Source organism: Mustela nivalis (genome assembly GCF_964662115.1).
Source record: "Mustela nivalis genome assembly, chromosome: 3".
NCBI classification, from domain to species: domain Eukaryota; kingdom Metazoa; phylum Chordata; class Mammalia; order Carnivora; family Mustelidae; genus Mustela; species Mustela nivalis.
This window is the reverse complement of record NC_139022.1, coordinates 33,395,506-33,420,392: the sequence shown is the minus strand read 5'-3', so window position 1 is coordinate 33,420,392 and position 24,887 is coordinate 33,395,506. Positions and strand designations below refer to the sequence as shown.

General features: G+C 56.6%; 2 protein-coding genes across 2 annotated transcripts in view; both read right to left on the bottom strand.

The window, feature by feature from the left end:
- The window catches only part of PHYKPL (5-phosphohydroxy-L-lysine phospho-lyase), a 36,082-nt gene extending 24,802 nt beyond the window's left edge, over nt 1-11,280 (bottom strand). Inside the window, exons 1-8 of the mRNA XM_082723648.1 lie at nt 11,153-11,280; nt 10,196-10,314; nt 9,003-9,162; nt 6,222-6,296; nt 5,526-5,613; nt 5,332-5,448; nt 3,804-3,886; nt 3,320-3,545 (exon numbers count right to left, since the gene is read on the bottom strand). Coding sequence (XP_082579774.1) covers nt 3,320-3,545; nt 3,804-3,886; nt 5,332-5,448; nt 5,526-5,613; nt 6,222-6,296; nt 9,003-9,162; nt 10,196-10,314; nt 11,153-11,211 — 927 coding nt within the window. The 5' untranslated portion in view covers nt 11,212-11,280. The remainder of the gene's footprint in view (nt 1-3,319; nt 3,546-3,803; nt 3,887-5,331; nt 5,449-5,525; nt 5,614-6,221; nt 6,297-9,002; nt 9,163-10,195; nt 10,315-11,152) is intronic.
- A 1,669-nt stretch (nt 11,281-12,949) lies between these two features.
- The window catches only part of COL23A1 (collagen type XXIII alpha 1 chain), a 313,742-nt gene continuing 301,804 nt past the window's right edge, over nt 12,950-24,887 (bottom strand). The window contains exons 16-28 of the mRNA XM_082723689.1: nt 23,648-23,701; nt 23,033-23,077; nt 22,099-22,188; nt 21,224-21,286; nt 20,803-20,859; nt 20,559-20,585; nt 19,777-19,839; nt 19,635-19,688; nt 19,407-19,433; nt 16,536-16,589; nt 16,269-16,355; nt 14,428-14,466; nt 12,950-13,880 (exon numbers count right to left, since the gene is read on the bottom strand). Coding sequence (XP_082579815.1) covers nt 13,719-13,880; nt 14,428-14,466; nt 16,269-16,355; nt 16,536-16,589; nt 19,407-19,433; nt 19,635-19,688; nt 19,777-19,839; nt 20,559-20,585; nt 20,803-20,859; nt 21,224-21,286; nt 22,099-22,188; nt 23,033-23,077; nt 23,648-23,701 — 822 coding nt within the window. The 3' untranslated portion in view covers nt 12,950-13,718. The remainder of the gene's footprint in view (nt 13,881-14,427; nt 14,467-16,268; nt 16,356-16,535; nt 16,590-19,406; nt 19,434-19,634; nt 19,689-19,776; nt 19,840-20,558; nt 20,586-20,802; nt 20,860-21,223; nt 21,287-22,098; nt 22,189-23,032; nt 23,078-23,647; nt 23,702-24,887) is intronic.

Here is a 24,887-nt window from a genome sequence, read left to right as displayed (position 1 = left end):
TTGAAGCCCAATGCGGGGCTTGAACTCATGACCCTGAGATCAAGACCTGAGCTGAGATCCAGAGTGGGACACTTAACTGATTGAGTCACCCACGTGCCCCGGTCCTCACTATTTTGACCTTAGAATCCCCTTAAAATTGAGGGATCCAACCTACACAATCAACAAAGGACAAAAATCAAGAATATGTGTGTGTATGGGGCGCCTGGGTGGCTCAGTGGGTTGGGCCTCTGCCTTTGGCTCAGGTCACGATCCTGGGGTCCTGGTATCGAGCCCTGTGTCGGGTTCTCTGCTTAGCGGGGAGCCTGCTTCCTCCTCTCTCTCTCTCTGCCTGCCTCTCTGCCTACTTGTGATTTCTGTCTGTCAAATAAATAAATAAATCTTAAAAAAAAAAATGTGTATGTATGTGTGTGTGTGCACGCACGCGTTCCTTTGTATACACACACACACACACATAAACAAATGCATATACGGAGGAACACAAAACTCCCACAAATAAATAAGAAAAGCTCTAGTAACTCAATCAAAAAATGGGCAAAAGCAAAAACAGGCATTTCACAGAAGAGGAAACATATGGCCAATAAATATGCGAAGATATCCAAAATAGATACAGAACTTATAAAACTCAACACCCCAAAAACAAATGATCCAATTTAAAAATGGGCAGAAGTCATTTCTCTAGGGAAGACATCCAGATGGCCAGCAGACACATGCACAGATGCTCAACATCACTCTTCATCAGAGAAAAGCAAATCAACACTACAGCAGGTGTCTCCTCCCACCTGTCGGAACGGCTAAAATCAACCCAAGAAACAGGTGTTGACAGGGATGCAGAGAAAAAGGAACCCTCATGCACTAATGGTGGGAGTGCTAAAAACAGTATGGCGGTTCCCCAAAGTCTTAAAAATAGAGCAACCCTATGACCCAGCAATCGCACTATGGGGTAGTTACCAGAAGAACACCAGAACGCTAACTGAAAGCGATACAAGCGCCCGTATGTCTATAGCAGAATTATTTCTGATAGCCAAGATAGGGAAGCAGCCCAGGTGTCCACTGACTGATGAACAGATAAAGAAGAGGTGGTGTATATATATGAAATGGAATATTATTCACCTATAAAAAAGAACAAAATCTTGCTATTTGCAACGACATGGATGAAACCAGACAGTATGAGGCTAAGCAAAATAAGTCTGAGAAAGACAAAATATTGTATGATTTCACTCATGTGGAATTTAAGAAACAAAACAGATGAGCAAAGGGGAAAAAAAAAGAGAGAAGTCAAGAAACAGACTCTTAACTTAATCACAGACTGCTGATTATCAGAGGGGAGGGGGTGGGAAATGGCCAAAATCAGTGAAGGGGACGAAGGCGGGCGCTTGTGAAGAGCTCTGGGTGACGTATGAAGTGTTGAATCCCTACACCGTACATCTAAAACTAATAGCACACTGTGCGTTAACTGGAATTACATTAAAATAAGAGGGGAAAAAAAAAGCCACACAGAGAGATGTTTCACATAATCTGAAGCCAGGGAACGCCATGTCAAGACCATTCTCCAATTTGAGGGGATACTACTCTACACCCCACTTGCCCAGTGAACAATAAAAGGTGTTTGAGAGGAAGCCGACCCAAAGAATCGCTATCTGCCACCGGTAGTTAACTTGTGAGCTACTTTGGAAAACAAACATCACTATCTCTTAAAAACAGGGAATGAACACAGACCATGACCCAGCAAGTCCACTTTATGGTCTATCCTGGAGAAAAACTCTTGCGCGTGCACAATACAAACTTGTAAAATTAGTTTAGAGCAGTGAAAACCCTGGGAACAACCCCAAAGTGCATCAACAGGAAGGGACACGTAAGTCACAGCACGTTCATGCGGTGCAGTATCAGTCCCACCTTGGTGACAAGCCATGTGGATGACTCAGTAGTATGTTAGGTGGAAAAACAAAGCCCCTAAGAGAACACACAGTATTACACACTTTTTATAGGGGTCAAAACTAACTCTACGGTACAATGAACCCAGAGAAGATTATCGGGCTGGATGGGAGGGCGGGGGTGGGGGGAAGCAGCCATACAGGTAGATGCAGGTTACAGTCCAGGGCCTAACTTTTACTTGAAATGATGGCTTCTTGGATGCTTGTGAGGTTAATCAAAGTAACCAGTTAACCGGTTCACAGAGCGAGGACCGTGCAGGGACAGAGGTTTCTGTAATCTAACTATGTGAACTTCAGGTCAAGATAAAGAAACAAAACAAGCAGGCTCTCACTCCACTGGGCGCTGTTTCACCAGCACAACACACACCCTCCTGCCCCCAGGGCTACTCCTCCCACACCTCTTCTCTCCTTCCCACCCCACCCCCAATCCCTCGTGGTGTCCTGTGCTCTCTGACAGCAGACATCACACTCCTTCCAACCAGCCCTTCTCCACCCCTCCCTGATCCGGTGTCTGTGGGTCTGTCTTCCCCCAACAGGGAGCTTGTGCTGGGCAGAGGCTCTCTCTGCGTGTCCCCTGCGCATCCAGTGAGGATTTGCTTAACTGTCAGCCCTCACACTTCACGACCTTCTCTGCCAACTCCACCTTGCCCAATCCTGACATGTTTCTGTCTCCAATTCAAACTGGCTCTTTTTGTGGGAAGTCACAGAGAGTACTTCTTCCCCTAAAACACCATCCCTTCCTATTTCTTCCCTGTGGCCAGTGCCCAGATCTGGGCCTCCTCCTCTTTTACCTGCACCTCTGGTTCTTTCTCCACACTAATCGCCTGAGATCCTTCTAGAGTGTATTTCACATCTCCTCTAACCCCAGCGAAAACCCTTCCATGGCTCCTCACTGCCCTCGAGACCAGTGAGTGACCACATGCTGCTCTCAGGCTTCTCCTCCAACACAAGGACCTCTTTCACTTAGGGAAAGCTCTCCAGCCTACCCCAAGGCCGGGAGGCCATGTCCTCCTTGAAGCTCCCACTGGAATGTCAACTCTGCTCCCAGACCACCGGCCACCTGAACAGGGGGTGCTCCGCACACATCTGCCGTAGGCTGAGGCACAAGGCCTGGCACGGACAGGGTCGCCCCTGCTGGGAGGGAGGGGCAGCCTCTTGTATTCTTTCTGTATACTTGACAAGGCACGATCTCTTGTGACAGCTTTTGGATTGAGGCTAGTTTTTAAGGCCGTATGTTTTTCCCTCTGACCTGCGGTAACCCCCAATGACAGCATTTTAGCAGTCTCTGCTCGGGGCACCGTGCTAGGCCGGGGGCCTTTGCTCACTGACAAACAGGGTGGGACCTAGCAGAACCTACAGTGCTCCTTTGACCTAGAGCCTTTACTCACCGTGTTGAAATACTCGACGCCGGTGGCTTCAAAGGCCCTTGCCACAGCTTGGGTTGTGGCCACGCAGGCTACCGGGTGACCATTGCCAATCGACTTGCCCATGGTGACGATGTCAGGGACAAAGTCTTCTCCCTGCAGCTGGAAGGCCCAGAAGTGCTTGCCTACTCGGCCAAAGCCCACTTGAATCTCGTCTGCGACAAAGAGCCCTCCGGCCCTGTGGATGTGCCTGTGGCAGAGGACAGATGGCTGACGGGGTTTGCGGTAAGTGGGATCGGACCGGGAGCTCGGGGAGTCTTGGACTCTGAATCCTGGCTCTGACAGCAGTGAGGTGGGGGCATTAGGCAGGTGGCTGGCTTTCCTGGGGCCACCATTTCTTCTCAAAATTCTGGCCAAAAGGCCAGGCTGAGGCTGGAATTTGGAACAAAGGTCGGGAAGCCCCAGGACAGCCCTGCCCTCCCTGAGGCACCCCCACCCAGCTACTCACTCTGCCACTTCGGGGAAGTAGCCGGCCGGGGGAATGATCTGCCCTGCAACACTGGGCAGAGACTCCACAAAAAAGGCTGCGATCTGCGGAGGAGACAGAATGCTGGGTACACTGCTGGGGAGACACTGGGTGGTATGCTAGACGCATCCTGCCGGTGCTGACTCAGTGCTGGCTCCTAGCAGGACGAGTCCCTAGCATTGCTGTGTGGCCCCTTTGGGCTCCAGATCACAGCTAGTCTGTGACCAGGTTTTCTTTTGGGCTGCAAACCAACTCTTAACGCATGGGATTCTCCAGACTCCTTATACTTAGCACGTCCCAGATGACTGGGAGATTATTTCTCCCTCATCAGCCTGTTCCTTCCCTGCTCCTACCTGGTGCCTCCCATCACCCCACTGAGAGAAACTCGGCCCCCCTCTGTGATCCATCGGTCAGCATGGCCTCTGCCTTTCTACCATCTGTGCACCTCCTGCCTCCCCTCCACCTGGACACACCTGCCTCAACCTCCTGCAGATGTCACCTAACAGGATGCCTCCTGCAGTCAGTCTATCATCCAGTGGCCACCAGGGCGATCCATAGCTCAGTCACTGAACTCATCACTGTCCTGTTTAAACCCCTTCAATGATCCCATTTCTCCCACCCATGACCTCCAAGCTGTGTCATGTCTCAGACCTGCTGCAGAGACTATGGCCCAGGGAGAGGGCTGATGGGGTAGGAACCAGCCACCCCCACTGCCCCTAGAGCCCTCGCTTTTCTGGTTTTCTGTAAGCGGAGGCTAAGCATCTGAAACGCACACGCCAAGCTCTCCTGATCTGGTCCTGCCCATCATTCTGGCTTCACTGCCTGCTTGTCTTGGCTGAACATCTTGCGTTCAGCTGTCACTGCATCAGGGAGGCCTTCCAGAAAGCCCTGACACCACTCGCTGACTCCCTGCCGCTGCTGTGGCCCCAGCCACGGCTCCCCTGGAGCACACACCCCTCAAGTCTCTGCCCCTGCGCTCCCTGTCCACCACAATACCCTGTGTGGGGCCTCCTCCTGGCGGTGGACCGGCTCCACTCACGGGCATCCCCTTGACCCCATCTTGTCACTCTCCCTCTGAACACCCTTCAGTCCTTCCTGGTGGCCTCCAGCCCCTCGACATATCCCTTGTGGTCCCTTGCACAGGGTTCCTGCCTGCCTCTCTGGGCCTGTCTCCTGCCAGCTCAGCCAGGCCCCACACCGGTGAGGGTCTACCCCTGCAGGCCGCCCCCCTGCTCAGCATGCCTTTCCTCTCCTCCCCGCACCCCTGGCCACTGAGTGCCAATCCCCACTCACTGCAATCAGGCAGCATCTCCGCCAAGGACCCTCTTCGCGCCCACACCAGTCCAGCCCTGGCCCCTGGCCCCGTCACATCCACTTTACAGGTCTTTAGCTAAACTCTCTGCAGAACACCTAAACCTTCTAGATTCCTCAAAGGTGGGCTCTGGTTCCAGGATCTCTCAGGGCCCCGGTGTTTGCTGTTCCGTTCCTGGGGACTGTGCACACATGTTACCTTCCTGCCCTTCTCCTGCACGCTGTTCACCACACGCTGCACCTCGCTGGCGTAGGCGCCTGCTGGATTGGGATGGTCCTCCCGGTAAAGACCCCGGTAGGTGTCTGGGAGAGGTGCCTGTGGGGAGTGACAGCGTCGTGTCATCCGGGCTCGGGGGGGAGCACCGACCTGGTGCCCGCTTGGGCAGTGCATACCACATGGACCCACTCCTTCTGGCCATCCAGGTCTCGGAACTTGTATGGGCTGATGTCGATCAGAGAGCTCAGGTGACCGTGATAAGCGCTGAGAAGAAGAAGCGGGGAGTGGCTCAGGCCCGGGTGGCCCATATTCCGTGGCCCAGCCCCAACAACAGTCTCCCCACCTCAGGAGCCTCAGGGCAGGCCAACGTGACACAGCCCCCAAGTCCTAGGGCTGGGAACCAGCATAGGCCTGGGAGCCTGGGAGCCAGACCTCCTGGGAGGCCACTTACTAGCTAGGTAATGGTGACTGATCATTTGGCCTCTGTGGCTTCAGTGCTCTTCTCTGTGAAGTTGGGGGTGGGGGGTGGGGAGTGGGTTTCCTCCTACAGAACTGTAATGAAGCCTGAGTGGGGTAATGATCCAGCCGTGGGCCTGGGCCCCATGCACAGCAGACACTCAGTGCCATCAGGACAGTTTTAATATCTAAACTGTGGGGCCAAGTCTCACTTCCTTACAAAGCATCCTCTGCTTCCAGAAGAGAGGCCCTGGGGGGAAGAGGCCCCTGGTACATGTAGGGATGTTTCTATGGCCAGGTCCTCATGCTTCCCTCCACGAGCCCAGGCCCCTCATCCCCCACCCGAGGCACTTAAGGCTAGAGCCTCGCCTACCCCCAGTAAGTCGTGAGCCCAGGCTTCTGGAAAGGGCACTTACTGGTCTAACACCACCACGTCCCAGTGTCCTGTGTACTGGCGGGCCAGCCTCAGGGCCAGGTCATTGGCTTCTGACCTATGACAAAAAAGGAGAGCACTGCTCAGACAGCTGTCCACAGGTTTCCTCCTGGATATGTGCGTCCTACAGAGAAACCCGGAGGGAACGAGGAGCCCTTCCAGCAACAAGAAGATTCTCAGGACGCCATGTGTGTCATTTGACTTCAAAGAAAATTTTATCAAATGCCTTCTTTGTGCAATGAGCTGGGGGGTGGGGGGCAAGCAGTAAGTCAGACAGGTCCTGGCCCTCCTGGAACTTACATTCTACGGTGGGTCTTGAAAGCCAAGCCAAACCAAAACCAAAACCAAAACCAAAACAAGGAAAGAATGATCACTCTGCTAAGTGCCCCCAAGAGAACCACACAGGGCCTTCCTTTAGATAAATGGGTGGGAGAGGCTGAATTGTGTCCCCTAAACTTCCTATGCTGAAGCTCTAACTCCTAGCACTGAAGAATGTGACTGTATTTGGAGACAGGGCTTTCAAAGAGGTGATTCAAATGATGCTGGGAGAATGGGCCCTGGGCCCTGAGCCAGTCAGACTTGGGTCCTTCTAAGAAGAGCTGTGGAGAGACACCACGAGGTGTGCAAGCGCGGAAGATGGAGGGAAGACGCAGCAGGAAGGTGGCCAGTCACAAAGCAGGGCGAGAGCCTCAAAGAAGCCAAAGCTGCTGACCCCTCCTTCTTAGACACTGGAGAGCAGAAGTAGGGGAAATACATTCGTGTCACTTAGGTCTCCCAGTCTGTGGTGGTGTTTTGTTAAACAGCAGCCCAGCCAAATACGGGGTTAGGGAAACTCCGGGGAGACACCACCTGAACTAAGGCCCCAGGGGAAGGTTCTAGGTGGCGTGAGTAACATGCTCAAAGGCCTTGAGCAGGAAAAGTGCTCAAGTGAGCTCAGGGAACTGAGATGGCACAGGCTGGGGGCACCATGGGAGAGGAAGTGGGGAGACACTCAGGGGCCCTGCACACAGGGCCCTGGAAGGTGCTGGGTTTTCTTATCAGTGCTATGCCAAGCTACTGAAGAGGGTTTTTGCTGTTTGAGGATTTCATTTTCTTAGGTTGTCTCCACAGCCAATGTGGGGCTCGAACTCACAACCCCAAGACTGAGTCACATGCTCCACTGACCAAGCCAGGCAGGTGTCCCTGGAGAGTTTTAACTGGAGAAAGGACAGGATTTAGTTCCCACCTGGGGAGGAAGCCTCTGGCTGTGTGGGGCTAATGCAGTAGGAGGAGATGGGGGGAGAGCAGACATATGGATGGAGGTAGAAGACAACCCGGGGACATGATGGGGGCCTGGGAGAGGATGTGTGGGTCCTGCCTGGAGCAGAGACTTAGATGGTGCCGCCTTTATGAGGTGAGACGGGCGGGGGTGGCAGTAGTGGGAGGGGGATGTCCTCCTGGGAAATCCCGGGAGAGGCAGGGCCTCGGTCCCACAGCGGGTGTTGGCAGAAGACAACCAGTTCCTTTTGGACACATCAAGCTGGAGATGGTCCAGAAGTGGGCAGTTGGAACCTTGAGGCTGGAACACATGGGAAGCATCTGGGCCTGACACAAATTTGGGAATCACGGCACGCAGACGCTGTGTAAGCCCATAGGAATGGAGGAGATCACGGACGGAGAGGGCTCAGAGAGACAGCTGCTCAGGACGGGCCCTGAGCAAGAGAGGAGCACTTGGCAGAGGAGACAGGAGACAGAGGTATGCCTAGAAGCTGGCAGAAACCCCGGGCACAAAGCGTCCTGGAAGCAAGAGAAGAGAGCATTTCCAGAGAGTGCTCACGCCAGCTCGACGGCTGAGAGAGTAAGATGAGGGCGGCAAAGAGACCATTGGATTTGGCAACGCGGAAGTCACTGGAATCCAGTCTGAGTGCAGTGGAGTTAACCAGCAAATGTCCCAGCCCAGGAAGCTCTGGCTCCTGGGCCCCCGCATAGGGCTCTCTGCTCAGCAGGGAGCCTGCTTCTCCTCATCTCTCTCTCTGTCTGTCTCTCTGCCTATTTGTGATCTGTCAAATAAATAAATAAAATATTTAAAAACAACAACAACAACAACAACAAAAAAACACAAACTCCTCAGAGTGTGTCCACTTGTATCATCCCTTCAGGTCCTCAAGTGTGCACAGGCCCTTTGCACAGGCTGTTCCGTGTGCTGAGGAACCCTGACGAGGTCACTTCCAAAGGGTGGGCAGCTTCCTTCCTGTTCATCAGCTCTGTGCCTGACAGCGCTCTTTTAGGGCAGCCTTCCCTGACCTTTGCTGCATGCCCAGGGCCCCCCACTGCTTGACCTCATCGGGCCCTTACTTCTCCTCCAGACAATGACCCCCCATCTAGGAATTCTGCATTTCTGTGAGGGACCCCTCAATGTTTCTGTTCCTTCAGATGTTTCTGTTCCTTAGGGAGTGACCTAAGGGGATGCTGGCTGTAGCCCCCCAGGTGTCTGTGCCAATGTACGCCTAAAGCACAAATCAAGAAACCTATAACCCAGGTAAGCCCCAAGGACGATCATGGAACAGAGGTTATGTCATGCCTAATGAAGAGACCAGAAAACTGGATCCAACAGAGCCAGGCCGAGGTCTACAGGCTCAGCCGGGGCAAGGCTGCCTCTCCCCCAGCACACACTGGGTCTACCACACAAAGTTTCGCCCGTGTGAGCAGTTCTGTCTTCACCAACTCACCCTCTGGCCCAGGGTGGCGGAGGGAGAAGGGGAAGGGATGGCAGAAGTCCACTTACCCAGAATTTAGGAAATAAAATACACAGAGCTTCTCCGGCAGGGTTTCTGACAGTCTCTGCGCGTAGTCCACGATGTTGTCGTGCAGGTAGCGGCTGTTGGTGTTGAGCATCTGGTTCTGTCCGTGCGCAGCCCGGACCACGAGAGGGTGGCAGTGTCCAACTGGGAGAGAGCCACCGCTGTCACACAGCAGCTCTGCTTGGCCGGTCCCACCGGAACTCCCCCAGCCCCAACCCATAAACCTAGCTGGAAAAGAGCAGTTGCAGGGGAGAGATGGGGAGGGAAGAGGGAAGCCTCAAGGTGGGGAGGGCAGAGAGGCCTGTTCTGGAAAGGGAGACCTGGAAAAGGTGTCCCTGAGATTCTGGCAGAAGAAACCCTATCTAGAAAATTCATGTTTTTAGGGAAGCTTCTTGAGGCCTGCTTGACAAAGATGGAAATATGGGGAGTGTCCACAGGCAGGCTTGACTTCAACAAGTCAGCGGGGGCTGGAGGAAATGCTGATTGCCAACAGCCGCGGATTATAACGGTGAACACGTGTTGGCGGCTCACCATGGGCCAAACACACTCAGAGCTAATTATCAGAATTAACTCACTCGTTTCTCCAAAACACCTTGAGGTGAGTAGCTCATAGGATCATGTCTATTTTGCAGATCAACAAAATGAGGCACTGAGAATTAAGGAGCTTGCCCAAGTAAAGTAAGTGGAGGGCAGGGATATGAACCCAGGTAGCCTGGACCAGAGCCCCCACTTCTAACCTCTACTTCATCAACCCCTAATGTGTCTGTTGGGTCAGACTCCCTTTCGTTCCACCAGCTCTGGCAGCCCCACCTGGATAACTGAATTCCTACCTCAGTTTCCTTGTCTACCCCTGAGAGGGTCCTTGGCGCTGACGCCCTGCCGTGATCCCCCAGTGCTTGGCTGGGGGCCCTGCTGTGTACCTGGTCATGGCCAGGTTGACTGACGCTCTCTGAGCTCACCATCAGTCCCATGTGGGACTGGACTACAGACCCATGTTTCTGACTCCTGCGTGGTTTAGCAGAGCTCCTGCTTGGAAACTCTGGAGTAGTCACACCAGAAAGGGCTCCTCTGGTCAGCTCCCTCCAAGTTCTCCACAGGGGTCTGCAATCTCAGGCCCCCCTGGGACCAGGTTCACAGCCTCAGCAGGTTCCCAGCCAGCCTGAGGGATGATACTAACCATGAGCCACATTGTTGATACAATCGAGGTATTCTGCTCCCTCTTCGTCATATAAGTACTGTCCTTGGCCCCGGACAATCTTAATAGGATCCTCCGGGTAAAAGAGTCTGCAAGAATCGCTGTGGGGACAGCAAGAGGTGGACAGCCACTTCTGAAGACCAGAAGGGAAAAGTCCACCCACCACAGTACCCCCCCCCTCCCGGTTCTGGAAGGGACAAAAGGTCGAAGGGCACAGTGGTGTTTCGCTGCTTCTAGGCCCCCACTGTACCGGTGGCTGGAGAGGAGAAAGCTGCTAAAATTGAAACTGTTTAAGTCCTGGGAAGGCTACATGGCCTTGCTCATTTCTGCACAGGCCCAGGGAGAGGTGGCTGCCCCGGACCCATAGGGTTCCTTTGGGCAGTGTTTCTTCGCTGGGATGGGTGTGAAGGAGGGCGCCCCCATCAGGTGGCTAGCGCCCAGCCCGGAGCGGTCCTTGCCCCCGACGGTCTCCGCCGCCCTGCTGGGTGTCAGCCCCAAGCTCTAGCCAGAGGCTGCCTCACGCCCCAATGCCGCAGAGAGTCCCCCTCTCGGGTTACGGGTAGCCTTTCTCTAAGGCTTCTTGGGCGACGCGCCCCCCACCCCATGCCCACCCTTCATCCGAACTTTCAGCCCCTGCCCGGGTCACCCTCAGGCCAGGCCAGAGAAGGCCCGGGAGGTCCCGGGGGCCGGCCAACCCTGGGGGAGGGCGTCCCGGTGCCAGGGCAGAGGCCTCCTCCGAGGGGCAAAGGCTGCCCACAGCCGGGCAGAGCCCGCCGATAGGGGCAGCTGGGAGAGGACGCCGTGCGGGACGCGGCCGCGGGGGCCAGCGGGCCGGGGAGCTGGAGCGCGCTCTAGGCCCGGGGCTGGCGTTCCTGGGCTCCGCGCCGGACGTGCGTGCGTCGTGCGTGCGCGCACCGCCCCGCGCCGCCGTCTCGGTACCTTAGCAGCCGCCGCCTCAGGGCCAGCGTCTCGGCCTTCCCGCGCCCTACGGCAGCCATGGCACCTGGCGGCTGGTCGCGAGGGGACGCTGAGCCGAGAAGCCTCTCACGTGCTCGGCCGCCAAACCCCGCCCCGCCGCGCCCGGGCCCCGCCCCCGCCGCACCCGGGCCCCGCCCCCGCCGCGCCCGGGCCCCGCCCCCGCCGCGCCCGGGCCCTGCGGTTCCCCTCGCTGGGAAGGGCGGCAAGATGACCCGGACGCTTCCCCGAATGACAGCAGAGTTCTGAGCTCGGGGCTCAGTCTCCGAGTCGCCTTTCTGGGTTCCCTCGTGAGCGTTAACTGGGAATGTGCTCCAGGCACCCAGCGGAGGCCTGGTTCACAGCAGGAGCCCCAGGGTAGGAGATGAGATAGTCAGTGCTGGGGCCTGACCTAGGGCTTTCCGGTCTCACGGAGGAACGGTAGGAGGGCGCAGTGTCACTGCTGGGACTGACCTAGGGGGTCATGGCACCTGCTGCAATCCAGGCAGGGTGAACGGAGATGCATCAACGCTAGGAGAACACACGCAGTGTGGAGGCAGGACGAGGGTTGGGAGGCCCGCCGGGAGACCCAGGGGCCCAGAAAGGACAGGGCCTGTGCTCCCAGACACACAGCTTGTGGGCAGCCGAGGCTGGAACGCAGCTCTGTTCCGTTCGACTGTCGGTCCAGTGTGTCAGCAGCAATCGCTGGCCCCCAAAGGGCTGAGAATCTGGGCTACCAGAGAGAGAACCCCAACTGGGTGGGGCCCTGGGACTTTCTGCCTTGACGAACCCAGAACAAGGGACCCAGGTTGCGGCCTGAGCTAGCTGAGGGAGGTTCCTGCTGTCCCTCCTAACGCCTTTCCAGTCTCAGCCCTCTGCTGTGTTCCCTCATTGCTGATTTCTTCAACTCTTCCCCCCACGCTGTAAGGTAAGCCTCCTCTTCCACCTCGGTTCATCTGGAAAAGGGGAGCATCATCCTCGTGGTTAGTCAAACCACCATGGGGCTCAGTAAATGTGCTTCCCTCGCTTCAGAAGGGGGTGGCCTGAGGCGGAGAGACACAAGGCTCTCAGTCCTTGAGGCTCAGCTGGGATCTCAAGTGCATCATTCACTCTCCAAGTCTCCTGCCCCCAACCTGAGCTCTTGGAGAACTCCACCCACTGCGTACCTTGAAACTTGTTGAATTTGCAGACCTGATGATACACAGTATGAGGCCACAAGGGGGTAGCAGTGGGCCATGAATGGCCTTGTCTGGCCCTAGGTGCAGGGAGGTCTGGGGAAGGGGGAACATGGGGTTTCCACCCCAGGAGGATGGGCCTGCCAATCACCCAGGATCACCACTGCCTAGCAGACCCCATGCCCTGCCAAACAATTTGGAAGGACAGACTGGAGGCTTTCCGAGAACCCAGGCCCAGTTGGCCTGTCATCCTGTCTTGTCTGTGCATCCCTGGGCAGGTGACTAATAGCTCAAGATCCTCAGATCCCTCATAGGTCAAGTGGAAACAGGGACATGGATCACATCGGTCCTGTTCTGCCCAGGACTGCTTATGCAGTCCAGTGAATAGCCTGCATGGAGGGAGGAGCATATTACAAACTGTCAAGTAGGTTCAATTTGGACGGTTCTAGGCCTTGGGTCTGTCTTTCTAACTCCAAACCCTGTCTTTGTCCTCAAATCCTCTGGTTTGTTCCTCTGGTTTCAGGGGTGCCTCTGACCCAGGGAGCATCCCCTTGTCCCTCCCTACCCAGAGGGGCCCAGGGGCAGTCGGCAAGGACAGGCACACCCAGACACACACTGGGGTTTATTACACACAGCGATATCCATCTATACAGAGAAGGGAGGCGAGCCTCTGGGCGGAAGGTGGCCAGCTGGGGGACCCTTGTCTGAGGTGGGGAGGCCTCTTCTCAGGGCACCGGGCCCTCTTCATCTGCATGGCTCATCCGAAAGACCAGTTCTGGCAGGCTGCCCAGAGTCCTCTCAGGTGGAGAGTTGGGGCCAGTGAGGCCCAAACTCTTGAGTCGCAGGCCGGTCTCCTTGGGCTGGCAAAGTCCCATCATGACTCTCTTCGGGATGCTGTGAGAGACATAGGAAGCAGCAGCCCCTCCCATCTGGAACCCACCATTCTCCGAACTCTCGGATCATGGGGATCAAGAGGCTTCTTCGCAGCTGGGTCCTCAGGTCATGATCGGAGAGGCTGGCCTCTCCTCCGGGCTGGAGGCCACGTGTTCTCACAGCAGGCTGGGTTCCCGAGGCCTACTGAACTCGCTTGGGAGTGTGACCCGCTGGGGGTGCTCCCTATAGCTCCCAGCATCCAGCTGGGCAGGAATCTTGTCCTGGCCTGGAGAACCGAGGGGTGGGCAGCTGGCTGGGGCTGAGGCCAGAGGCCAGAGAGGCAGGGACAGCTGCATTTACTGTCCAAGCCCTGGGCCTTTTGGATGGAGCGGGCCCCAGGGCTCCGGAGCTTCTGGGGGTGTTGGGGGGTGCAGTCTCTCTGCTAATCAGGTGGCTGAGGGCCCAACCCAGCATTCTTGCAGCCTCTCTTGAGCCAGGCGCTTTCACCTTCGTCTCCTTCCTGGGGAAGCCAAGTCCCATGGCTGCCCCCCTAGTATGCGATTCCCCTGGACTGGCCTGTCTGCTTTCCTGCCAGCTTCAAAGGCTGATCGTTCTGGGGCTGGGCCAGGTGCCCTCTTGAATGTTATGAGAGCCACATGTCGTGCCTCTCGTGAGAAAAAGATCAATATATTACTGTTTTTTGTTTTTTTGTGTTTTTTTACAAAAATTAAAAACGTCCACACGCATCTGTACAGGTTGTGAGTTGGGTGCGGGGGTCACTGGAAGAGAAAGGAGAGACCCAAAGGTGAGGAGGGAGGCCCCAGAGGCCCCGTCCTGGTCTGGGCATTCTGTCCTGCACATTTCTTCTAGAACAGGCGTGCCCTCAGTCCTCTCATCTTGGGCAGGGCTTCCACCCCCTCTCAGTGGGGCAGTAAGGACAAAGTCCCAGGTGTGTGGATGGCTTTGCCCTCGCTGGGCCAGGCACTGAGTGAGCCCTGAATGACCACCAGGGGGCGCTGTGCACAATCACCAAGGACCACGGCCCCAAACCTTGGGCCATCTCATGGGGCAGTCAGACCTAGGGTCCCGTCATCACAGGCAAACCCAGCTACTTAGGCACTGTGTGGTGAGCTGCAGATAGCAGCCCCTGGGGGTCCCCCTCAATGTCCCCTTTCTCCCGGCCTGTCCTAGAGACTTTTCCCTGCGAGGTACCTTATGCCAGCAGCCAGGCACGGGCAGTCCATCAGGGCCCTGGAAAAGAAAAAGGTTTTAGTGATGGGGCTGGGGGTCTAGTCATCTCCCTACACTCCATACACTCCTGCCCTGGGTGTCGGGAAGAATGGCCCCGGGAGCTGCCACATGAGGCCCCTGGACCCCACTGAGGCACGGCCCAAATGTTTGTCCCCTGAAGAGTTGGGTCATGAGCCAGGCAGGCCTCTCACTGTCCTTGGTAAGGACAAAGCCCCTATGGGGCTTTGCTTGTTGGGACACTGGAGCAGGGGACAGAACCGTGCCACCGGGGAGGATCTGGGATTGTGCTACAGTCTGCTGGCTGGGAGATTGCCACTCTTGACACTAGCTCTGGCCGTTCACATTGGGGGCCTGAGGGCTCTCAGGGAGTTTCTTCAAAAGCATCTGAAGGGCAGTCCCATAAGCAGGATGCCCCTGAGGCCTGTCCTGGTCCCTAGGCCTGGGTCTGAGAGGCAGATGGGGCAAGCTCTGAGGCTCACAGGGTAGAAAGCAAGGGTGGGGGGTAGGGGTCATCTGGGGCACCATTAGAGCCAACGCTGGCTTGCTGGTTCAGGGCACTCAGACTCCAGGTAGGGTGGGGTGGGGTGGGTTGCCTCAGGCGGCCTGGAGGGCTGGGGGAGCTGGAGAGGGACAGTGGCAGACACCTCCACCAGCCTAGAGTCCTGAGGGGTAACCCCGGCGCGGGAAACACTTCACTCTGGAGGTACCCCCAGGAGCACAGCCCCCATAACTGCCATGCATCCACCAGGGGCACAGGCCAGGGCCCAGAAAGATGTGGGGAGGAGGGGCCGGAAGGAAGGGAAGGCAGGGTGGTGGGGGGTGTCAGAGCAGCGGGCACCCCAGCCCAGCACACAGCACACAGCACACAGCAGGCCAGATCTCATACCGCGGGGCAGGGCCCCCTGGAGCCCGGCGCCCCTCGCTTGCCTCCACATTTGGGATTCTCCTGTTTCAAAGACAAAGGCTAAATGACCCAGGGCCTGGAGCTGCAAGGCTGGGCCACTGCTTCGTTCTCCCCGTGACCCCATACACTGTGTGTATGCCTATCATGCTGCTCTTGTCTTTTCCTCATTGACTCATCAAGCCCCCGGGGGATGAATTAGCACCCCTACTACATGGATGGGGGACTGAAGAATGAGGACCGGCCTCTGGGGTCGCTCACTCTGAACCCCCTTTGGAAGGCAGCCGGCACGCACTGGGGCTGGGGTGGCCGGGAGTGGCTATCAGCTCAGTCTGAGTCTGGAAACGCCCAGTTGTCTTTCCTGTCTTTGCTGAGCTCCCTGGGAACCCTCCCAGCCCTCCGGCGAAGGGAACTGAACTGTGGTTCCTTCAGGGCTGTGGTCTGGGGAGCCCGGAGGAGCTGACATGCGGGGGAATGAAAGGAGGAAGGTGTTGGGGGGTGGCAGGGAAGGATTCTGGGGTACACAGAGGAGAGGTAGGGACTTGGGAGGGGCTACCCACACCAGTAAAAGCCTCCTCCTTGGAACCCACACCCAGAGAGCGAAGGGTGTCCTAACCCCCTTTCAGGGCCAAGGAAGCTGAGAAAAGAGGGGTGGTGACGACGGCAAGGACTCTGCCCCGGGGCCCAGCCTCCATCTCTGGGGAGCGGTGTGGGTCCCCCTGAGCCATGCCCATGGAGGGGAGTCAGGACCAGAGCAAGGGGAGGCTCCCTGGTGGCAGGGACAAGACATGGTGGTCTCTGGGACTTGCAAGGGAGCTCCGAGGACAGAAGACACCGGCCAGGGCCCGGCCTGAGGTGGTGAAGACCTGGGTTGGGGCTCCCACTCTGCTCCAACACGTACCACAGGACACGGCTGGTCCAGGCCCGGTGGTCCCGGCTCACCCTTCTGGCCCTTCACGCCTTTCCGGCCTGGGACACCTCGCTCCCCCTGCACAAGGAAGGAGACGGGGATGTGGCCGTGGCTGCCAGGCCCAGGACCCCTTTTCCACCCCTCAGAGGGACGGGCCTCCAACTGGTAGCCACCCCATCCTTCTGCAACCCCCATCCCAGCCTGCCCGTGCTCTGGCTCCTCTCCTGCTGGCCCCCCTTCTCTCCACCTGCTCCCTACCTTCTCTCCACGTTCGCTCCGGTCACCTTTCTCTCCTCGGGGTCCAGGGAACCCCTGGCAAAAGGAATAACATGAGGTCTGAGGTTCGCTCCTGCTCTATGTTCCTCTCCGTGCCCTTCCCATCCGTCACTGCCCCGCCTCCATGCCTGGTCGGGATACAAACTGGGCCCACTCCAGCTCCTAGGTGACATGTAGGCTGGGTGCAAGGCTGCTTTAGAGATGCATTCAGGATACCAGCGTTGTTTCCTCCACAGGAAACACCACTGGGCTCTCTGGAGAGACCCCCTCAGGCAGAGCTGCTGGCCAGGGGTTTTCTCTGATGTCCCTGTCCTATATAGCTGGTGCGGGTCCAAGTGTGGCTAGAGACAGAGACCTGGGGAACTTGTGGGCGTCTGTGTCACTGTCTTTGCCAGACTAAGAATCAGTAAGCTCTGTTCTCTGCCCCTCCCCGCCCATCCATCCATCTGTCCATTTGTCCATCCACCCCTGCCACCAACATTTCTAAGCATCCTCTAGGAAGTGGGTTGTGGGCTGGATACGGAGGATAGGACAAACAGATCTGATGTGTCTACCCTCTCCCCCTTTATATTTTCTGGATCTCAGACTGTATTGAGATCTTGAACTTGCTGGCAAAGGACAGGGTTCCCCTCCCTCATGCCTGCTCTTGCGGGTAGCAAAGGGCTGGTCTGGGAGGACGTTTCATATGTAAACCAACAATCTCCCACCACCCCCTTGATCGGCCTCTCTCGCACAAGCTGATACTTCCCCTGCCAGGAATCATCCCCAGGCTAGGTGACAGGAAGCCCGGGCCTCCCCTTCAGCCCAGATCCCGCTGGCATTGTTCATACTCGCCCATAAAATTCTATCCTCCAACCCCTTTCTCACCCCCTACCCCCGACCAAACCTGGTGCTTCCCCACGGGACCCTGCATAGCGAGGTGAGCCCTTCCCTCGGGAAACCTAAGTAACCCATTCTTCCCTCAATGGCACTGACCTCTCTGGGTCGTCACTCAGTCACCTCCATAAATTAAAAACCCGTGGGAACAATGGGACACTTCCCTGATGGTCTAACAGGACAGGCAAGAGGGCAGAGAGGATGGTGGTCAATGCTCAGGGACACAGGATGAAGCAGAGACCAGTGGGTCCCCCAGAGAGGGGTTGTTCTGGCCGGCTGTGAGGCTGGAGAGCCCGAGTAGAATCCCATGGCAGCTCGACCCGGTAGAGTGGGTGGGGGGCCAGTGGCTTGCCGGGTAGAGTGGGCCTGGCCTTGAGATGCCACTCTGAGCTGTGAAGGCAGCCGTGGCCTCCACCACTCCCTCGTTCCAGAGCCTGAACAGGATTCGGCATTGGCTTCTTCTCCGGACGTCTCAGGGATGGACCACCATCCGCCCGATCAGAAACTGTGTGTGTCTATAGTTGCTCTCCAAGGGCTCACTCTCTCACGCCCACACCAGAATCCCTGCAGCCCTGATTCTGGTCACCGTTCCCTTGTAATAGCTGCCGGATTTTCCTGGGGACCACCCTCCCTTCTTAATATCTGCTGACTCCACCCCCAGCTCCAGAGGAAGCACGTGATCCAGCCTGGCCAATCAGGGCACTGCATTTCTTTTGGCCAAGTTGATCTTTCAGCATTGACCCAACTGGGGCCGGTGAGAATTGATGAGACTTTTCTAAAAGAGAGACTGAAGCACATAGTCTTTCTCTAGGGTTTGGGTCTGGGAGGATGTGAGTCTTGGGCCACTGCCTCCATCCCATCACCACATCTAATTTGAAACAACACCCCCATAGCGGAAGCACGGACAAGGAAGCATGAGAGGCTGGGTTGTGTGGATTGTGTGTTGTCCCTCTGGGTTTTTAAATTCGGAGTTAGAGCCAGTTTTCTGTTTTCTATTGCTGGCAACCCAAAGACACTTGATCTGATCAACTTTGGGCTAATACTTCATCTCCTCTCCTTCCCACAGTAATGTGCTAGCTGAAGTTTCATCTTCTCTCACCAGGATATTGCAATCCTGCTCTCTCACCTTCCTGACCCAGTGCAGCATGTTTCCACTCAGTTATCCATCACCCGTTCACCCATCATCCATCCATCCATCTGTCATCCATCTATCCTGCATCCATCATCCAACCATCTGCCCGTCATCCATCCATCCGTCATCCATCCACCTACCCATCTTCCATCATCCATCCACACATCTTCCATCCACCCACCATCCATCCACCATCCATCTATCCACCCATCCACCAACCATTCACCCATCTCCCATATACCCATCATCCATTCACCCACCATCCACCCACCCATCTGCCATCCACCCATCTTCCATCCATCCATCCTCTACCACCCACCACCCACCATCCATCATCTATCCATCCCTCCATCATCCATCCATCATCTACCCACCCATCTTCCATCTACCCATTTTCCATCTGCCCACCATCCACCCATCATCCATTCATCCACCACCCATCCACCTATCATCTACCATCCATCCATCCATCATCCATCTACCCATCTTCCATCCATCTATCCATGACCCACCCACCCATCATCCACCCACCATCCATCTACCCATCCTCCATCCGCCCATCATCTATCCACCATCCATCCATCCATCCATCCATAATCCATCCATCCACCCATCTTTCACCCACCCATTATCCATCCATCATCCATCCATCCACCCATCAAGTACCTACTCTGGGCTGTGAACTAGACTTGGCACTGGGGACACAGGGGGAACCAGTTGGTTGGAGTCCCAGCCCTGGGGAAGGGGGTCACCTCCAAGCCCAGCAGATCAGGTTATTGTATGGCCAGTTCAAGTGCAGAAGCTATACACAGGAGCCTGATCACAGTGAACGATGAAATACTTACATCTAGTCCTGGCTCCCCGGGTCTTCCCTGAGGAGAGACAAAGAGGATGTGTCAGGGACTAGGGAGGGGTTGCTGGGAGCACTACTGCTAGGATGCTCAGCCTTGTGAGTTGTCCACAAGCCTGATCTATGGCTCTGGGATGGTGTGGTGTGGGGGTTGAGTCCCCAGAGCTGAGTGACACTGTAAATGTGCAGCCATACTTGGAAGGCATCAAAGAAAGGTCATTACCTTCTCTCCTTTGGTTCCTGGCAGCCCAATAAGACCTGGTGGGCCAGCTGGCCCCTGGGTAGAAAAGAAACAAGTCAAGAGGCATGACAGTTATAGGAATTAGTGCCCCAGAGAGATAAAAAAGGCTCATGATGACACTCACCGGCAGGCCGCTGGGGCCTCTGTCACCTGACACACCCTTTTCTCCCTTTGCTCCGTCCAAGCCCTGGAAGCAGAGAGGAGACATCAGTCACGGGGAAGAGCTCAGACAGTAGGACAGGAAAGCCTCGGTCTGAGTGCAAGCTGGGAACTGCAGGGCAGAGAAACAGACACCCCAGTTTCTTTTTAGTGCAAACAGTAACCAAAGCCCACATATGGGCTTCCTTGCACCCATTTCACAGATGAGTAAAGAGATGTAGAGCGAGAGGCAGGGACAGGTCCAGCCACACAGCTGAGCGGCAGCAGGGCTGAGGACCAGTCGGGTTTCTGAGCTGGCCTCCCCCACACAGGGCACACGGGCAAGCCACACTCAATGGTTTTAATTTAAGAGCAGAGGACATGACATTAAGTAATAAACACCAAACCCAAGACTTCATGTCCAGGCTGTGGGCAGTTGAGAGACAAATGTGTGAGTTGGGGGGCACGGGGGGAAGTGGGTCAGGGAGGTGAAGTGGGGTGGCTCAAGGAGTCGGAGGCAGCAGACAAGTGCTCAGGCAGAGGGACAAGGTGAAAGAAGAGAACCAGTGTGGGGCTGGGTGGGCACGTGGTCCCAGGACATCAGGGAGGTTGGGCTCCAAGGGATCCAGAACCTTTAGGCCCTGGGACAATACAGAGCTGGTTTTGGGCCAAGTGTGGGGCCCACACTTGGCCCTGCCCATTAGCAAGGCTTTCTGGAACTATCCAGGCTGGGCACCTGCAGTGAGTAGAGGGATTTCCAGAACTCACCTTGGGACCCTGGATTCCCTGAAGGCCCTAGAGAAGGAGGAGAGTGGTCACAGAAGCTTAGAGGCCACTCACTGGCCCCATGACCCTGACCTCTGTGGCCTCCCAAGTCCAGACCCAGGCTCTCCTGTATTGCTTGATGTGACCCCCTCCCCACCAGAAGTCCTGTCTTCCCCTGGGTCACAGCTCCAAGCCAGGGCTCACCACTCCCTGTGGATCTCAGCTACTTCACATGAAATGGTCTTACCATGGGGCCTGGGGGGCCAGGGGGGCCGGGGGGCCCTGGTGCCACTATGATCTGGGCCTAGAAAACAGTCAAAGATGGGTTAGTCATCTAACCCCCCGTCATACCTCACTAGCCCATGGTTGAACACAGTGGACATTGCATGAGCACTTCTGGGGGGTGGGGAAGCTGGGCCTTGAGCCCTAGGCTGAGTCTCCTTCCTGCCCCCAGAAAGCCACTGTCTGGTGGGGGGGTCCAGGGGCTAGCCTTTGGGGTTCTCAGATGGGCCTCAGTTGGAGGACACAGCCCGAGGTACCCCCTCCCACTCCTTGCTGCCCTGGCTTTGGTCAGGCCAGGTGGCCTTTATGTCCCAAGGCTCGGAGCCCCAGCTGGCCTAGGCCGGGAATTAAGGGGAGACCTTGGTCCTCAGCAGCCCCCCCCTTACCAGGCTCTCCCGTAGACTTTCAGATGCCGACTCTCCCTTCTCCCCCTTGGGCCCGTCGGTGCCCTGCAGGACAAGATGGCCTTCAGCCCTTTCTGACCCACCGCCCACAGTAGGTGCACTTCCCCTCCCTTTCCCATGAGGCCCCCAGCGGGAGCGATGAGTTGGCATTTACAGCTCAAAGCAGTTTCCCCTAAATCGGTGACAGACATGCTCTGGGCACTCAGCAAGGGGGTTTCTGGAGAGCACAGTGACGGTGGTATAAACTGTCTCCTGTGGGGCAGGGGGCACCCAGGGGCTCTGGAAGCAAAGACCTCTCTAGCTGAAGGAGCCCTGTGGATGGACACTAGATGGGAAGAGGGGCATCTATCCCCTAGCTAGCTAGCTACTTGAACCTGCAGCTCTTCCCGTCCAGCCACCGTGACCGTGACAGTGGGTACTGAATCACGTGGCCAGCCACCACTCTCGGCCCTGTCGTGCAGGCCCTCCTGAGTGGGAGATTATTATCCGCATTTTAGAGGCAGGGAAGCCGAGGCCCAGGGAGGTCAGGACACTTGTGCAGTGTTCCGGAGCCAGCAGGGGACAGAGCAGGACGCAAACTTGAGCAGTTGTGTGTGTGTGTGGGGGGGGGGCTCTAACCACCTGCCAGCTGTGTTCCACCTTGGTGGGGGGGGCTTGGGAAGTCCTTGCACAGAAGAGGAAGAGAATGTGGAGGCTCAGAGAGTCCAAGCTGCCTTTCAAAGGCTCAAAGGCTTGCAGCCCCTGGGCTGGGTGGAATTGGCAGGGCCCTAGCGTGCTCCCATGGCTGCTGTGGGGGAAACACATTGGCCTTGGAACCCCATGGGGGCAGAGGAGGGTGGACCCCGTGCCCCACTTACCGGGAGGCCCGACAGGCCCATCTCGCCTGCCTCCCCTTTGGGTCCGGTCGGCCCAGCCTCTCCTGGGTCTCCTTTGGCTCCTTTGGGACCCTGCGAGCCACAAGAACAGGGGGTCGGTGGAACTCAGCAGGCATGCTCCCTTCCCCCACCACAGGGGGCTTCCCCAGAGCTTACTCCTGACCAAGCCAGACTCCCACCCTGACTTCTTCATCCTGGGTCCCTGGCTCTGACCCAGATGATGAATGCACTGAGGGGCTTGGATGAAGACAGGCATGCAGGGGGCAACCAGTGTGGAGAGGGGTGGAGGTAGTGAGACTGGGCAGCCTCTGTAGGGGCCCTTACAGGTCTTGGGGTGGAGGGCCGACCCTGTGTTTGCATCTCAGGAGCCGGTGGTGGGAGCCCCCAGACCCCACGTACAACCAACCGTCCACCCAATGCCCCTCCCAGCCACTCATTGCCTCTCTCAGCCAATCACAGAATCATGCATCCAAGACGCGGAACAAAAGCCATGGCCATGAACGTCCAGTGACGCCCTCGACCCCATCCTGTGCACGTGGGGACACACCAGTGTGCACTTAGAGCCATACTTGTAGGACCCAGAGCAATGGGACCGACGTTAGCTAATATTTGAACACTCTGCCCTAGATCGCGCCCTAAGTGTTTTACACACACACGATTATTTAAGGCTTACACCTGGGACCGTCCTCCCCTCCAGGTGCGGACCTGAGGCTGCCAGAAGGCGAGCAACTTGCCCGAGGTCTAAGGGCAGAACCAGGACAAGCACCCTAGCTGCACACTCTGCCCTGTGCTAACCCTGCACGCGCACGCGCACACACACACACACACACACACACACACACACGCATACACACACGCCCATACGCAGCCCACCACTAGGCACCAGCATTGCCACGCAAACAAAAGGCCTAGAGACCTTCTCTCCGTCGATTCCTGGGGCACCAGGCAATCCCAGCTCACCCTGGAAGGGAACAGAAAACAAGGGGGTTATGGTGTCCCACGGTCCCTGAGAAGGCCTTGTGGTCCTTAAAGTGGGCAGAGCCGAGGAAGGTGTGCCCTGGTCCCCAGCCCCCTCCTCAGCATCTCCAGGCAGATGCAGACCGGGGCTGTAATTTACAGTCTAGGGGGTGAGAGCTTGGGAATCTGAGGCTCGGGGAGATTCAATGACTCATGGCAGGACACACAGCCCAGGGCAACAGCCAGGACCAGATCTCGCCTGATTTCCAGGTCTCCTGAGTCAGCCAGGCAGCGGTGGGGTAAGTGATGGGTGCAGGCCACAGGAACGGCTCTGTCTGTCATCTATGGGACCTGGGGACGTCCTGAGGGTTTACACATAGGAATGGGGCCTCCAGGGAGGAGCGAGGGCCAGGAACAGGACGTCCAGCTTGGTTAGGTCACTTTCTCTGAACCCCCAGGAGTCAGGCTGGGATGCCAGAAGAGAAGCGGAGTAAGCATGGCAGACAGGAGAGGGGAGGTGGGCGCTGGAGTTCGGGGGCTTGGAGGGGGCCACACAATGGGCCCATGAACTCACCTTGGCTCCGGGGATCCCTGGGGGCCCTGGAGGCCCCTGTGGCCCGGGAGGACCCTGTGTGTGAAAGTCAAACTGGTCAGTGTGTACGCAAGTACCACCCCCCTCCAACCCCCAGGAGCCAGGGCTCTGGCTGGCCTGCAGCAGCGTCAAAGCCCCTCACTGGGGGTGCCTGGGTGACTCAGTGGGTTAAGCCTCTGCCTTTGGCCCAGGTCATGATCCCATGGTCCTGGGATTGAGCCCCGCGTCAGGTGCTCCCTCTCTCTCTCTGCCTACTTGTGTTCTCTGTCTGTCAAATACATAAATAAAATGTTAAAAAAAAAAAAAAAAGAAAGCCTCTCACTGACTGCTTTCCACCCAGTCTCCACTCTTGTCTTGAGGAGGGGGAGGGAGGTGCACCAGGGACCAGGTGGGATACCATGGAGTCCACTGCGATGGTGGGTCCAGTATCAGAGCCAGTATCCCCCAAACATAGATTTCGTCACAACACTCCCCTTCTCAAGACCCTGCGTTAGCTCCCTATGGCCTCTTATAGCAAGCATAAATCCCCCACTGGCATTCAAGGCCAGCCAAAAATGTTATCCCCGACAGTAGCCCAGCATGGCCCTCTCTGTCCCTCCCACGAGCTCTCTGCCCATTGGCTCTGCTGCCTGCAGTCTAATGCTGGAGAGTGAGTAATGCTGGTCGCGTGAGTAAGAGATGGCGTCTGTGGTGTCTCTAGGTCTTACCCTCCTCTCAAGCTCTGGCCCAGGTGTCCCACAGGCCACCTGCCTATCATGGCTCATCGTCACCCTCCAGGCTTGTGCCGCCTCCTCAGGGCCGCAACCTGCCCAGCCCCTCATCCCAGCGACCTGTGCCCTCCTTGCTGGCCCCCCCATTGAGACGTCTCTGTTCTTCCTATCTTCCTTTATCCCCGCCACCCTGGTCCAGAGCCCACGTGCACCCCGCCTGCCTCCAGCTGCCCCCACACCCACTTTTATTCACCTTCCATGCCATTTCTCAGTCAGCCTGCCCACAATACGGGTATATATATATTTATATATATTTATTTCTTATAATAAATTATAATATTATATATATATAAATTTAAAAACTTTATTTATTTATTTGACAGAGAGAGACAGAGCACAAACAGGGAGAAGGGGAGAGGGAGAGGGAGAAGCAGACTCCCTGCCGAGCTGTGAGCCCAACTCGGGGCTCGATTCCAGCACTCTGAGATCATGACCTGAGCCGAAGGCAGACG